The 15361-nt window shown below is 38.8% G+C and overlaps 1 protein-coding gene across 4 annotated transcripts in view; it reads left to right on the plus strand.

The window, feature by feature from the left end:
- The first annotated feature begins 3391 nt into the window (after nt 1-3391).
- LOC115223483 (vacuolar protein sorting-associated protein 11 homolog) overlaps nt 3392-15361 on the plus strand; it is an 86435-nt gene continuing 74465 nt past the window's right edge. For 2 of the 4 annotated variants that reach the window (XM_036512604.1, XM_036512606.1), the window contains exon 1: nt 13086-13190. In XM_036512604.1, coding sequence (XP_036368497.1) covers nt 13089-13190 — 102 coding nt within the window. In that variant the 5' untranslated portion in view covers nt 13086-13088. Of the gene's footprint in view, nt 3464-11007; nt 11041-13085; nt 13191-15361 lie in introns of those variants that run through there. The other 2 variants (XM_029794086.2, XM_036512605.1) reach the window with 2 other exon arrangements.

A 15361-nucleotide genomic window follows, 5' to 3' on the forward strand; every position in this document is an offset into this window, starting at 1 on the left:
AGGAAACCAGCGTTCTTTTAGAACAACGACTTCATGGCTTGAAGACACCAAAACAAAAATGGCTAAGAAAGCCCGAATTTATAAGGGAAGTAACTCTCTAAAAATGCTTATATAGTTATTTCCCTTACAAACCCGAGCAACGCCGGGCGATACTGCTAGTATATATATAAAAACTTTTAAACTTCGTATACGGGTAGAATGTGTTTATAAAACATCTTTTTCTCCTGGCTTTATTGAGAAAAATCTATAGTTTGTAAGATATTTGTTGTTTTTCTTTTCTTCAATTTCTGCAATTTCAACCAATCAATGACGTCTATTGAGGTAAAAAAAACATTCTGTGCCGTATGAATATGTCCCTCATTTAAGAAACAGATCGGGTTTATTTACATTTGTGAAGAAAAAAGATACCCTTCTCCCCACCCCTAACCCTAAAATAGATTGAAATGCAATAGATCGATACTAGGGTCATAATTATGGGTGACAATTTCATATGACACCGCTAGAAAAAACTGCCGTTCAAACCGAAAAGATACTTTTCATGACAACAAAATGTAGTTAGATTTTATCACAACATTCTCACAGGGCTTAAGAATGAAGCTTGGTTGGAACTAGTGTTTATATTTGATTGCCAATTGAGAAAACATGTCGACCAAGCAAGAAATATGGACATCAATGGTTTCTCTAACTACCCCATCACTAGTGGAAAATGTTACAAATACCTTGAAATTGATGAGAATATTTATGTGTTAGTGTCGTGAGCAAAGCTAGAGTAATAAAAGAATTTCGGAAAATATGGAAGTTAGAACTGTCTGCATTCAATAAAACTATATCCAAAAATGCTTTCGTGATATCAGTGCTAGAACCAACATTTAGGGCAGTGCTTTTCAAACTTTTTGCTGGAGCGGAACCCCAAGGAAACATTTCACTGGCTCGGGGAACCCCTGTGCAATAATTTAATTGTCTTATGCACACATATCTGCACAGGAGAATTAAAAATTACTGTCGATTTTAGCATTTTTGTAACTTCTTGCGGATCCCTGGACTGTACTGGCGGAACCCTAAGGTTCCGCGGAATCCTGGTTGAAAACCACTGATATAGAGTATTGAACTGGACACTTAAATCCGTAACATGGACAACGGTTGGTAACTTCTACAGTAAGGGCAACACTAGCAGGATCTACGTAAAACTGATTTTTTATTACCCACAAGGGGCCAACAAAGAGGGGACAATACAATCTGATTTTGGGGTCAGATGAGCGAATGATTATACAAAAAAAATGATATTAAAAATTTTACAAAAATAAGAAAATATAATAAAATCGAATGGTAGGACAGACCGGAAGATATGACGGATGGAATGAGGGCGGGTTTAATTCGGACCCCACGAGCTCCGCCTCGCCACTGATACCTGAGTTACATCCTGCGTCGCATTCATTAGGTTCCATCCACACGCAACATCCGTGCTACATTCTTCCATCGGTCTTCAAACATTTTCACAGTCAGGCATTTTCTCTCTAGCCCTATTTTCCTTTTAAGGTGAAAGGTGAAGTAATCCACCAATTCAGGGCCAGAGATGAAATTGCCTGACTTTAACCCCTTCAGCTTCGTTCTCCAACTTACCTCTCTCGCAATTGCTACTACAATGAGAAAACAATTCTTACCTTCTTTCGAAAGGAAATCAGGCGGATCAATTTTTACTATAGACTCAGTGGATCTATGTAAAACAGTGGGATGACAGTTGACACAATAGCGAGATCTAGCTAGTTCCAAAACACGTGAATATCATGCCCGAGTCATACGGTCTGTCTTGATTTTTAACCAAATAGCTTGCAGCGATATCATGAACACAATCTCAAATGTCCTTAAAGTCCACGCACTTTTCTCAATATTAAAACAGTTTCGTATCAATAATAACGGCAGAGGTCTGAGACTTCAACCAGAGACACGAATTATCACCCTTCGCCACAAAGAAGCAGAACATAGCCTCCTAGTATGGCAGAAGCAACGCCAAGGTTTTCCTGCTGAATTCCAGCCAGAAGCAGGACCGGCGCCAGGAAGTGCGGGGACTAATTAGAAAATTGTCAGTGGGGCCCCTCTACTCTACAAGGGCTGAAGTTTGGTGCTTTCTGCTTCGTGTAGTACGCCGGTCCCAGCCAAGAATCGTTGAGGGCCTGAGGCTCCACACTGAGCCACAATGATATGCTAAAAATCGAAAGCTTATACGAAAGTTTGATGTTTTATTACAAGTCAAGATAATTACTGACATACTGTTTGTGAGTAGGCCTTCTAAAAACAGGCTTTCCTGGCCTTTCTTTTTATATTTGAGAAGTCTTTCAAAATCATTTCAAAGTCGATAGTAATTTTCTATAAATAGCGAGTATTTATTTCTTTATTGCCCACAGGGGGCTAAACACAGAGGGGACAAACAAGGACAGACAAACAGATTAAGTCGATTATATCGACACCAGTCTACATTACTGCATGTACTTTATATGCACTTTCTGACAAGTTGTGGTGCGCCTGAGCACTGTATACAATAATTTCATTATATATATATATAAGTAACTGGTACTTAATTTATCGACCCTGAAAGGATGAAAGGCAAAGTCGACCTCAGAGTGTGTCGCATGTTTGCTGTAGTCGAAGGCATGTTATGGTTGAGGATAAGGACAGCTAAAAAGAGAAACCAAAACCCACGATACGTAATTGCGATCATGCGTGTGCGCGCTTAATTTTTTCTGCTTATGGCTGAAAGATACTGTCTGTAGCCTTTATCTTGACTTACTCATTTTGCCCCACTCAAATTTGTCTATTATATGTTCAAAGAGAACAGCGATAATTTTCCGAAATAATGATCAGATTATGTTATAATGCTTCCAAAGCATTTAGAGAAAGCCATTTGCTTAGCTGAACAGTTTGTTTAAATATATATATTTTGTCTTAAACTTAAAATTGCAGTAAAAATAACTCATTTTGCCCCACAGGCATTCAACTATCGACGAGAGAGGTCAGCTAAAATTAATATATTATATTATATTATACACACACAGATTATATATATATATATATACATGTATATATATAAAGTATATTATAAATATTTATATTCTATATTGTGTAGTGAGTAAACGTTTCTAAACTTGTGTGTGTGTGTATTAAATATGAAATCACGTCTTAAATGCTATAATTAATATACTTAATTATTTCTAAAAACAAAAAAAAATACATTTATTAGAAATTTTTGTTCTCCGTTATGAATAATTCCGAAATTATATTTGGAATTTACTAATTTTCTTGAAAGAAAACCCGAAGACAAAAAGATCCAAGGTAAGTAACGGAATTATAATTTTAAGGGTTCGAAAAACTGAGGAGGAATGGTATGAGAAACAGAATGAAAGATTAAGCGAATAACAGAATAGTGAAAATACGAAGGTAGCGTTACAAGATGGCTTCCTTCTTGCAGGTAGGCGTTTGTTGACATCCTTTATTTTCCTTTTCTGCTTCGTATTTTTCAGCTGATTTCTTTCAACAAATGTCCCAAGAACGATTTTTCCGATACTTCTATTATTCTTCCATATCAATTTGATTTTTGTGCAACCGTTACTTGTTTTTTTCTCCGTTTTGTAATCAACAATTGTCCATGGCTAAATCTGGTTCCTTTTTCCCCTCTTCTCCCTTCTCCGTTGTTTTGCCTTAAAATATCCCTTTTTTTAAAGATTATTCCTAAATATTTAAAAACACAATAGCCATAACAATCTATATCTTCTATAACACGAATTAATTACAGTAAAATAAATTACAATTACGAAAAATCCGACTCAAAATCCGGGACTGTCGCTTTTTTCCACTGATAAAGTATAACACCCATTTCTCGACCTCTCAGTACTTTTTCACCAAACATTTACAAATATAAGAGGTTGTTGGAGTGGCTTTCATGCCTCTCTCATGGCCATTGATAAAGATAAAGGTGTAAGTGAGGTGATATACAGTGGGTTTAACAGGGATGTAAATTCTAGTCGCAAACTCGCCTCGACACATTCTCGACCACATCTACATTTATAATAGTCTTAATTTGATATAACAAACAATATACATGGTTATTTTTCTCTGCTCTTTTTTTATTTTTCATAACATCTCTCTCTCTCTCTCTCTCTCTCTCTCTATATATATATATATATATATATATATATATATATATATATATATATATACTTGTATGTGTGTAAATTGTTTGACTCATCGCCACAAAGTTTCGTGGGTGTGGACAAGCCGAGTTAAATCTGTTATTAAATGCATTTAAGTTCAACTGAATGTATTTAGTGCTACTTTCTTTCGCTTTCTGACTCTTGTATGAATTATATATATCTATCTATATATATATGGTACTTTACCAACAGTATATTGGATAAATGATATCCCATAGTGGGTTACACACATAACCCCTATCTTACTTTGTACTATATATATATGTATGTATATATATATAATAGAAGTTATTCAAAGCTTGAGTTGCCAAACAGTAATTCATATTCGGCAACGTAAATAGAAGCAATACTCAATCAACAAACATATAATCCTAAATCTAACCCTAACCACTGGGTTTACGTAATCTCAGTTCCAATAAATAACGTTTTTCTATTCTACCTAATGGTATCGGACACTTCCTTTTTTATTTTCCTTCTTTTGGGTTGTTGTTTTGTCCGCTTAATTACAATTCACATCAATGTGAAATCGCAATTATATATGAGCCGTGGGTGAAGAGTATATGTACTCCTGAAGTAACAAATAATTGGCAAGACAGTATTTTCTTTATTTGTAGCTGATTGCACAGCACTAATAATAGGAACAGTGTGTGTGACTTTTAGCCTCTTACCTGTGTCAAAATTGATACCTTTCATTTAGCAGAAGGCTACAGCACTACAAATGAGGAGTATATTGTGGATTAAGGTAATATATTCGGCTGGATTTCAACCCAGGACAGAGTACACAGCTAAATAACTTCAGTGTTAAACACACACACACACACACCTTTTATCTTTTACTGCCTTGGAGAATTTTAGTTGAATGAATCGACCTCAGTACTTATTTTATTTAAAGCCTAGTACTTATTCTATCGGTCTCTTTTGCTGAACTGCTAAGTTACGAGGATTTAGACACACCAGTGTCAGTTGTCAAAGGTGAGGGTGGGGACAAACACAGACGCAACACACATACACACACTCCAAATGCATTCGCAAGACTTTGGTCAACCTGAGGTGCCGCATTGGAATTGTGGAATTGAACCAAGAACTATATCGTTGGGAAGCAAGTTTCTTACCACATAGCCACGCCTGTGCCTCTCTCTCATATATATATAATATATATATATATATATATATATATATCATCATCGTTTAACGTCCGTTTTCCATGCTAGCATGGGTTGGACGGTTCGACTGGAGTCTGGGAAGCCATGGAGGCTGCACCAGGCTCCAGTCTGATCTGGCAGTGTTTCGACAGCTGGATGCCCTTCCTAACGCCAACCACTCCGTGAGTGTAGTGGATGCTTTTTATGTGCCACCTGCACAGGTGCCAGGCAAGGCTGGCAACGGCCACGACCGGTTGGTGCTTTTTACGTGCCACCAACACGGACGCCAGTCAGGCGGCGCTGGCAACTGCCACGTTTGGATGGTGCTTTTTACATGTCACCGGCACGGGTATCTTAACTACAATTTCCATTTAATTTTCATTTTGATGCTGGTGTTGACACACTTGACTCATTAGGTCTCCTCATGAACAGCGGGTCACTCTACGATCCAAGGTTAGCACAGCAGGCCGTCCTGCGAGCCATGGACTCACTTCATTTGTCGGGTCTTTGAAGTCACAGCATATCTCCAGAGTTATATATATATATATATATTATATATATATATATATATATATACACATATACATATACACACACATATATAGATATAGATAGATAGATAGATAGAAAGAGTGACATACAATGTATAACATTTAGTCAGACAGACACTTTGCTGTTCTTATCCTTTCCATTCAATTCTACTGTTCAACGCGTCGCCCGGTCCAGGAATCGAAACCATAATCTTACGATCAGGCTGCTGACACCCTAACCACTAAGCCACGCGCCTCCACAAGGCCTGGTGAGTGTATAGACATACTCTATATAATTAGAAATAATGCCACTTACTTCTGTCTAAACCACAAGTCATCAGTGATTGAGTAGAGTTATAGCCCAAATCATTCCAATTGTGACCACCATGCCTTGTTTTCAGACTGCAGATATGAGGTGTTTAAGCAGACATATGGCAATCCTAAATTATCAGTCAGAGGGAAGGAAGAAATACCCGGAGGCACAGAAAGAGGTGACCAATGCGAAATAAAGTAGGAAGGGCTGATATTGAGACTGGTGGATGGACGTTTAAGGGAGAGCGAACTAGTAACATAAAGGGGAAGAAATACATGCAGATTCTGCTGTCGTGATCGCAGTAGCTGATTAGTGCCATTGTTAGAAGGGTCATGGAGGGATGAGTGTTACATAGATGAGGGGTGTGGAAAACTTGATGGGGACAGACTGAGAGCAAGGCAAGGCCTGGTGAGTTGTTTGTTTGTTTGTTCCTTCTCGAGCCATGCCTGGCTCATAAGTGCTGGTTTCTCGGTTTCCTTGGCATATAGGATTTTCACTTGCCTCAACAGGTCTTCACAAGTGGAGTTTTGTGTCCCAAGAAGGAAAGGAATGCTTAAGTGGGCTGGCTACATCCCAGGTAGAGGCCACGGGATTATGGCCTCACCTGTCCTGCCGGGTCTTCTCACGCATGGCATACTTCCAATGGTCTCGGTCTCTAGTCATTTCCTCGGTGAGACCTAAAGTTCGAAGGTCGTAGAAAATAGGTAGACCAACAAAGGGTCCTGTAGGGGTATATTTCAGATCTTTTCGGTTTGAACGGCAGTTTTTTCTAGCGGTGTCATATGAAATTGTCACCCATAATTATGACCCTAGTATCGATCTATTGCATTTCAATCTGTTTTAGAGTTAGGGTTGGGGGGAAGGGTATCTTTTTTTCTTCACAAATGTAAATAAACCCAATCTGTTTCTTAAACGAGGGACATATTCATACGGCACAGAATGTTTTTTACCTCAATAGATGTCAGTGATTGGTTGAAATTGCAGAAATTGAAGGAAAAAAAGCAACAAATATCTTACAAACTATAGAATTTTCTCAATAAAGCCAAGAGAAAAAGATGTTTTATAAACACATTCTACCAGTATACGAAGTTTCAAATTTTTTAGTTACCTAGAAATTATTTTAAAAACTGCCGTTCAAACCAAAAAGATCCTAAATTTCCTCGAAAGAGGTAGATATATAGTTCATCTAGTACCTACACCTCTTCCTACTGCAGCTGATGATAGTAGTAAAGTTAAAGAAGTGGGGAGAAATCAAAACCTTATTGACAGTGTACATACATTAATTATGGTACATAGGTGGCTACTTTTAATTAAGTATTATTGCCTCAGTTGTGTGTATCAGGTTTTTATTCGCAGCATCAGTGAATGTCTTGTTCACTCTTTCCTGCGTCAGAGACAATAAATTCTCATTCGAAGCCCAAAGCTAGCTGTGAATACCTGCCATTGAAAAGTGTCCCCAAAAGGCTAAAATGCATCAGGTGCTCTCACGGGCCATGCACTTGGACAAATTTTCATCTCTCTGATATTTATTGTGCTTTAACACATCAAGCCTTTAAGAGATGTTATCTTAGGACAATTACTACTGCAACTGGCCTATTGACAGCGTATATGCATAAAGTATTGTACATAGATGGCTATTTTGATTAAATATTGTGTATCAAATCTCCTGCAAGTTAATGTTGGATCCCTTGATAACAAGGTAGCCTTCATTTTACTAAGGTTTCCTCAGCCTGATGAGTAGCTAGCAGAGTACTCCTCATTGAGTAATTACTAATTTCTGAGGTTCTACTAGTTAGGAAATATATGTAGCCTGGATTTTACCTACTCCATTCCCTAACTTTGGATTTTTATTTGCATACACAGCAACCACCATTGCGAACTGTGGACTATAAAATAACTTTTTTCAATTTATCAAACTTCATCATGAGAAAAATTTGCAACCTTCTATGTCAATAAACTACTATTGTTCCTGAAAGTCGTTTTTTTATACCTTCTACAGACAGGCTTCTTTCAGTTTCCGTCTACCAAATCCACTCACAAGGCTTTGGTCAGTCTAAGGCTATAGTAGAAGACACTTGCCCAAGGTGCCACGCAGTGGGACTGAACCCAGAACTATGTGGTTGGTAAGCAAGCTATTTACCACACAGCCACGCCTGTGTGTGTATATGTATATATATATATATATATATATATTCTTTTTACTTGTTTCAGTCATTTGACTGCGGCCATGCTGGAACACCACCATTAGTCGAGCAAATCGACCCCAGGACATTCTTTATAAACTAGTACTTATTCTATCGGTCTCTTTTGCCAAACTAAGTTACAGGAATGTAAACACACCATCAGTTGTCAAGTGATGGTGGGGGAGGGGGACAAACACAGACACACACACACGTACATATATATATATATATATATATATATATATATATATATACAGCGGACTTCTTTCAGTTTCCGTCTACCAAATCCACTCACAAGGCTTTGGTTGGCCCAAAGTGTCATGTAGTGGGACTGAACCTGGAACCACGTGACTGGGAAGCAAGCTTCTTACCATACAGCCACACGATCGGTTGGTGCCTTTCATGTGCCACCAGCACGGAAGCCAGTCAAGGCGGCGCTGGCATCGGCCACGTACGGATGGTGCTTTTTTAGGTGCCAGGGTAGGCTTAAGAGAAAAATTGAAATCAAACCCGTTTTTAACCTGATCCAATCCTACTCTGGGTCTGCTATGAAAATATATTGTCCTTCGCAGTTGCTTTGCAGCCTGTGGAGTTGTAGGAAGTTTAACCCTTTAGTTACTGTATTTATTTTGAGATGCTTTGTGTTCCTTTCGATTACTTTAAATATAATAGAGAATTTTGTAAAATAACTTAGTTATCATTCAGCTAGTGTTAGGAACATAAATTGTGACTAAGGCTTGGTGGAAGATTTTAATTCAAAACTTATGAAAACAAGACATTTGTACTCAGAGCCAAAGTCAGTTTCAGCTAGGTTGGTAATGAAAGGGTTAAGAAGCTTGCTTTCCAGCCACATGGTTTTGGGTTCAATCCCACTGTGTGGCACCACCTTGGCCAAGTGTCTTCTGCTATAGCCTAGGACCAACCGAAGCCTTGTGATTGAATTTGGTAGGCAGAAGTTACTGTCATGTGTGTGTATAAGTGCTTGTGGCCCTTAACAGAGAGGGTCAAAGTTTAATTTCATTGTTTCATGTTGCTCTATAAATCAGTTTTGTCCACTTCTGATTTGTTTATTTTGTGATACGAGATATTCCAATAAATATTTTCATTTAGATATCAATTATACTAAAACACTAACCCTTACTATATGTACAAGTAGCAATAATCTAACCAAATCTGCCACCCGGGTTTTGCAATTCAATGCTTATTTGTTGTCGGTGTTGATGTTGGCATTGTTGTTGAGTTCATAGTGTAATTTCAAGACAATCAATAATGTCAAAATTTGGAATTAACCAAAAACATTTCTGTTTGCTGCTCCATATCTTCCTGACTAATCTATACTGTTATAAAGTGGAGGCGCAATGGCCCAGTGGTTAGGGCAGCGGACTCGCGGTCATAGGATCGCGGTTTCGATTCCCAGACCGGGCGTTGTGAGTGTTTATTGAGCGAAAACACCTAAAAGCTCCACGAGGCTCCGGCAGGGGATGGTGGTGATCCCTGCTGTACTCTTTCACCACAACTTTCTCTCACTCTTACTTCCTGTTTCTGTTGTACCTGTATTTCAAAAGGGCTGGCCTTGTCACTCCCTGTGTCACGCTGAATATCCCCGAGAACTACGTTAGGGGTACACGTGTCTGTGGAGTGCTCAGCCACTTACACGTTAATTTCACGAGCAGGCTGTTCCGTTGATTCGGATCAACCGGAACCCTCGTCGTCGTAACCGACGGAGTGCTTCCAACTGTTATAAAAAAAATTGTACAAAAATAAAATTCCCTCTTTTTTCCTTTCAGTATTCCTGTGGTGTCTCAAAGCCTACCCTACTCCAAAACACGCCTCATTAAACCTTTTGATCTCTCATCTTCAGAATTGCAGCCCTTCTCAAGAAATCTCTCCTTACCCACAATTTCCTCAGAGTTTGTTGGGTTTTTGTTTTTTTTCTCAGTTTTCTTTTTAATGCTTAGAGGAAGAAGGAGACCATACCCGACCCCCTTTTCAATGCCCCCAAGTATTATTCACTGGCATCCGTGCTAGCAGGGTGCCAAGAGCACCATCCAAGCGTGATCGTTGCCAGAGCAGCAGACTGGCTTCTGTACCCGCTCTCTTAATAATTAGTTTTATTAAAGAACTAGCAGTATCGCCCGGCGTTGCTCGGGTTTGTAAGGGAAATAACTATATAAGCATTTTTAGAGAGTTACTTCCCTTATATAAACCGAGCAAAAAATCATTAAAAATACGGAAAAATGATGGTAAATTTATTTTTAAATCGTAGACTCATCGTAGACACACGCTAATACCCAGAAGGGCTCGATATGAATCACGACTATAAGATACCCGGTTTTGGTTAAACTGCACCGCAAAATGTGAGAGTAGTTAGGAATCTAAATCGTAGGAGACAGACACACACACAACTTCATTTTTATATATAAAGATATCCACTGGTTATCTTTGACTGCTATCTAATTGACCAGTGTGCTTATGTCATCAAAACCCCTGGTTATTCCATTCTCGGATTCCTTTGTTTCAGTTTCAAATACTTTGGGTAAATTTTGCTTTATCTTAAAATTTAAAATTTTACTTGATTCTTTTATTTTCTAGGTATATATACGCATTAAGACCATCTATGCTTCATCAGTCTGTAAAACTGCCAAAGTTATGGTGATAAGAATCAAGGCAATAATTTTTACTTATTACTTATCAAAATTCCATTATTCATTCACAAAAAGAATTTCTTCCCTTAGCTACTGCGATACACAATCCTGGTGCTGATAGTTGACACATAATCAATGACCATAATTCTGGGTTAAGCACCCCGTGTGACCCCTTGAACTTTTTTTTTATTTTTTGGAATTTTAAGAACATTTTTGCAAATTTGTGTTCTACACACGGGAATTCATACGATTACTCTTTACTCTTTTACTTGTTTCAGTCATTTGACTGCGGCCATGCTGGAGCACCACCTTTAGTCGAGCAAATCGACCCCGGGACTTTTTCTTTGTAAGCCTAGTACTTATTTTATCGGTCTCTTTTGCCGAACCGCTAAGTAATGGGGACGTAAACACACCAGCATCGGTTGTCAAGCAATGCTAGGGGGACAAACACGGACACACAAATACACACACATATATACATATACATATATACAAAGGGCTTCTTTCAGTTTCCGTCTACCAAATCCACTCACAAGGCATTGGTCGGCTTGGGGCTATAGTAGAAGAGACTTGCCCAAGGTGCCACGCAGTGGAACTGAACCCGGAACCATGTGGTTGGTTAGAAAGCTACTTACCACATAGCCACTCCTGCGCCTATCTCTTTTATTTTTTAATATTATGTATGATAAAGGAAAGTTGGCTGCTCTTTCTACTAGTTTAAGTCACCATGTAGAGGCTCTTTCATTTGCTTGTTTGCTGTTTAGCCCCAGTTAGCCCTAACTGAGCAGAGCTATGATCAAAGGGGTTCTAAGTGTGATCATCCAGTCTTTTTAGAGTTAAATTACCTAATGTGTTCTTTCCTTATTTAAATTAGAATGTAGACCATAGGATGTGCTTTGAGGGAGCACTAGTTTCAGATGTGTGCAATAGTTATTCTAAGTTTGCTCCAACTTAATTGCTGCATGTTTGGACAAACCACCTCTGCATCACAAGTAAAAAGTTTTTGATAGTTCATTGTGCTACCTCAATACCAATAACAGGAACCAGTCACCCATTAGCCTATAAATCCAGCTTATTAGACATAGCAGCTAAATCTTCCTTTATTGTGTCCATCTGGAATAGGATAGAGCACATTAAATAATGTAGTCCTAGATGACCTCATTCTTGCTCACAACATCATAAGTGGAAAGTGTAACCTCTCGAAAGAGCTGTTCTTCACTCCTGCTCCAGAGCATCAGCTGCAGGGTCACTCCGAAAAGCTCTATCTGCGACGATTTCATCTCAATCGAAGGAGAGGGGCTTTCTCCGTCCGGGTTGTGGATCCGTGGAATAAGCTGCCAGACAAGATAGTGAAGATGCCGACGACCGCTCGGTTCAAAGTCTCCCTTGACCTCAAGTGACCTTAACTCTTTACATGAACACCACCCTGTACTTAACTCCATGTCCCCCTACATGGCCTTGCTTTTTGCTTTTTGAGCCAAAAAATTAACTAACTGACTAACTAACTTATAACAAAGATAGGATCGTCATGGGTAGAATTTGGGACTAAACAACAACATTTTCTCCTTTCCCATTCTTATGTCTTTTAATAATCAGATTTTTCTGCCAAAACAGTTTTCAGATGTAAACCAAACAAGCAGTTTTCATTATTTCTTGACAACATAACACCAGATGTCACTTGTATCGTACATATCTTTAGATGCAGTTCCCTTGGGGCTCTGCAGTTGTATGCCGTCCAGCAACTTCCATTCCGTACAATCAGCAGGGCTACTACCAGGCACAGGATTTTCTACATTAATCCAGTAATCAATAACATCAACCCTGTACTTTAATTATATAAAGGTCAAAGGACAAAGTCAACCTTGGTGAGATTTGAACTCAGACTGTAAAAGGCTGTGACTAAATACTGCAAAGCTTTGTGTCTTCTCTTTACCAATCTTACTGCATTATGAATTAAGGAGACCATATTCTACTGATAAATTAATATGTGCATGGAAGTATTTTATATTTCACGTAAACTAACAAACTTTTCTTCATTAAATTCCTATTACCGTTTACTGAATTATCACAATGTCTTCGTTATCTTTCTATTTTCAGTGGCGGCGATTTAATTTCTTTGAGAAAGAAAGCACTTACTACCCAGATTCCAATGAAATATTTGACAAATTAAAGGTGAGAGGCTTATAAATTCCACCCCCTTTTTTTTTTTATTATTTGCTACTTTAAAGCACCATCCAATTGTGGCCGTTTGCCAGCCTCATCTGGCACCTGTGCCGGTGGCACGTAAAAAGCACCCACTACACTCACGGAGTGGTTGGCTTTAGGAAGGGCATCCAGCTGTAGAAACACTGCCAGATCAAGGCTGGAGCCTGGTGCAGCCTCCTGGCTTTCCAGACTCCGGTTTAACCGTCCAACCCACGCTAGCATGGAAAACGGACGTTAAACGATGATGATGATGATTTTGATGAAGATTTACAGAGAAGAAAATCAGAGGAGCTCACATTATAGTATATTGCTATTTGAAATGCAGCATTTTATACTCTCATAGGAGCCTCTATGTGCCTGCATTCTCTCTCTTGTACTTGTTTCAGTCATTTGACTGCGGCGATGCTGGAGCACTGCCTTTAGTCGAGCAAATCGACCCCGGGACTTATTCTTTGTAAGCCCAGTACTTATTCTATCAGTCTCTTTTGCCCAACCGCTAAGTGACGGGGACGTAAACACACCAGCATCGGTTGTCAAGCAATGCTAGGGGGACAGACACAGACACATACATATATATATACATATATACGACAGGCTTCTTTCAGTTTCTGTCTACCAAATCCACTCACAAGGCATTGGTCGGCTCGGGACTATGGCAGAAGACACTTGCCCAAGGTGCCACTGACAAAACTTCGTGCTGCATCTCTGGAATTTGTTGATGAAGTTTAGATAATTTTAAAAATTTGACAGTCCCAGATGAGGAATCACTTGAAGGTGTATGTTTCCAGGCAATCATCTCTTTGATTTCATTTCTGTCTGAAGATGGAGACTTCTACAATAATTCAACTTTCTAGGTGACATTTAGAGCTTACTAACATCTATATATTGTAGTGGGTTATGTGTCACCAACTTGCTATACTCTCTTTTACTCTTTTACTTGTTTCAGTCATTTGACTGCGGCCATGCTGGAGCACCGCCTTTAGTCGAGCAAATCGACCCAGGGACTTATTCTTTTGTAAGCCCAGTACTTATTCTATTGGTTTCTTTTGCCGAACCGCTAAGTGACGGGGACGTAAACACACCAGCATCGGTTGTCAAGCAATGCTAGGGGGGACAAACACAGACACACACATATATATATACATATATACGACAGGCTTCTTTCAGTTTCCGTCTACCAAATCCACTCACAAGGCTTTGGTCGGCCCGGGGCTATAGCAGAAGACACTTGCCCAAGATGCCACGCAGTGGGACTGAACCCAGAACCATGTGGCTGGTTAGCAAGCTAGCCACTCCTGCGCCTATTGTAAATTAATATTGGTTTCGTATTTTAGCAGAAGACCAGGAATTGATAAACTGGTGCTTATTTTATCGACCCCAAAAGGATGAAGGGCAAAGTCGACCTCAGCAGAATTTGAAATCAGAATGTAAAGACAGCCAAAATGCTACTAAGTATTTGGCCCCTAGCATGCTAACGATTCTTCCACCTGCCGCCTTATTGTAAATCAATATTAAATCTTTCATATTAAGGATGATGGCTTTGCAGAATCTCTAAGACTGTTTCCAAAATGCACTGTTGTATATACTTGTGAATCTTTGGGATCTTTTCGTTTTGAACGGCAGTTTTTTCTAGCGGTGTCATACGAAATTGTCACCCATAATTATGACCCTAGAATAGATCTATTGCATTTCAATCTCTTTTAAGGTTAGGGGTGGGGGAAGGGTATCTTTGTTTTCTTCACAAATGTAAATAAACCCAATCTGTTTCTTAAACGAGGGACATATTCATACGGCACAGAATGTTTTTTTTTACCTCAATAGACGTCACTGATTGGTTGAAATTGCCGAAATGCAAGAAATTAAAGACCAAATATCTTACAAACTATAGAATTTTCTCAATAAAGCCGAGAGAAAAAGATGTCTTATAAACACATTCTACCAGTATACGAGGTTTAAATTTTTTTAGTTACCTAGAAATTATGTTAAAAACTGCCATTCAAACTGAAAAGATCCGAATCTTTGTTCTAAGTTCAATTCTCACAAAGGTCAACATTACCTGTCATTCATCCAGGATTCATAAAGTAAAGTACCAGTTAAGTACCGGCCTTCTTCTAAATATTGTGACCTTGTAACTTAAG

Source organism: Octopus sinensis, linkage group LG23, assembly GCF_006345805.1.
Source record: "Octopus sinensis linkage group LG23, ASM634580v1, whole genome shotgun sequence".
NCBI classification, from domain to species: Eukaryota; Metazoa; Mollusca; class Cephalopoda; order Octopoda; family Octopodidae; genus Octopus; species Octopus sinensis.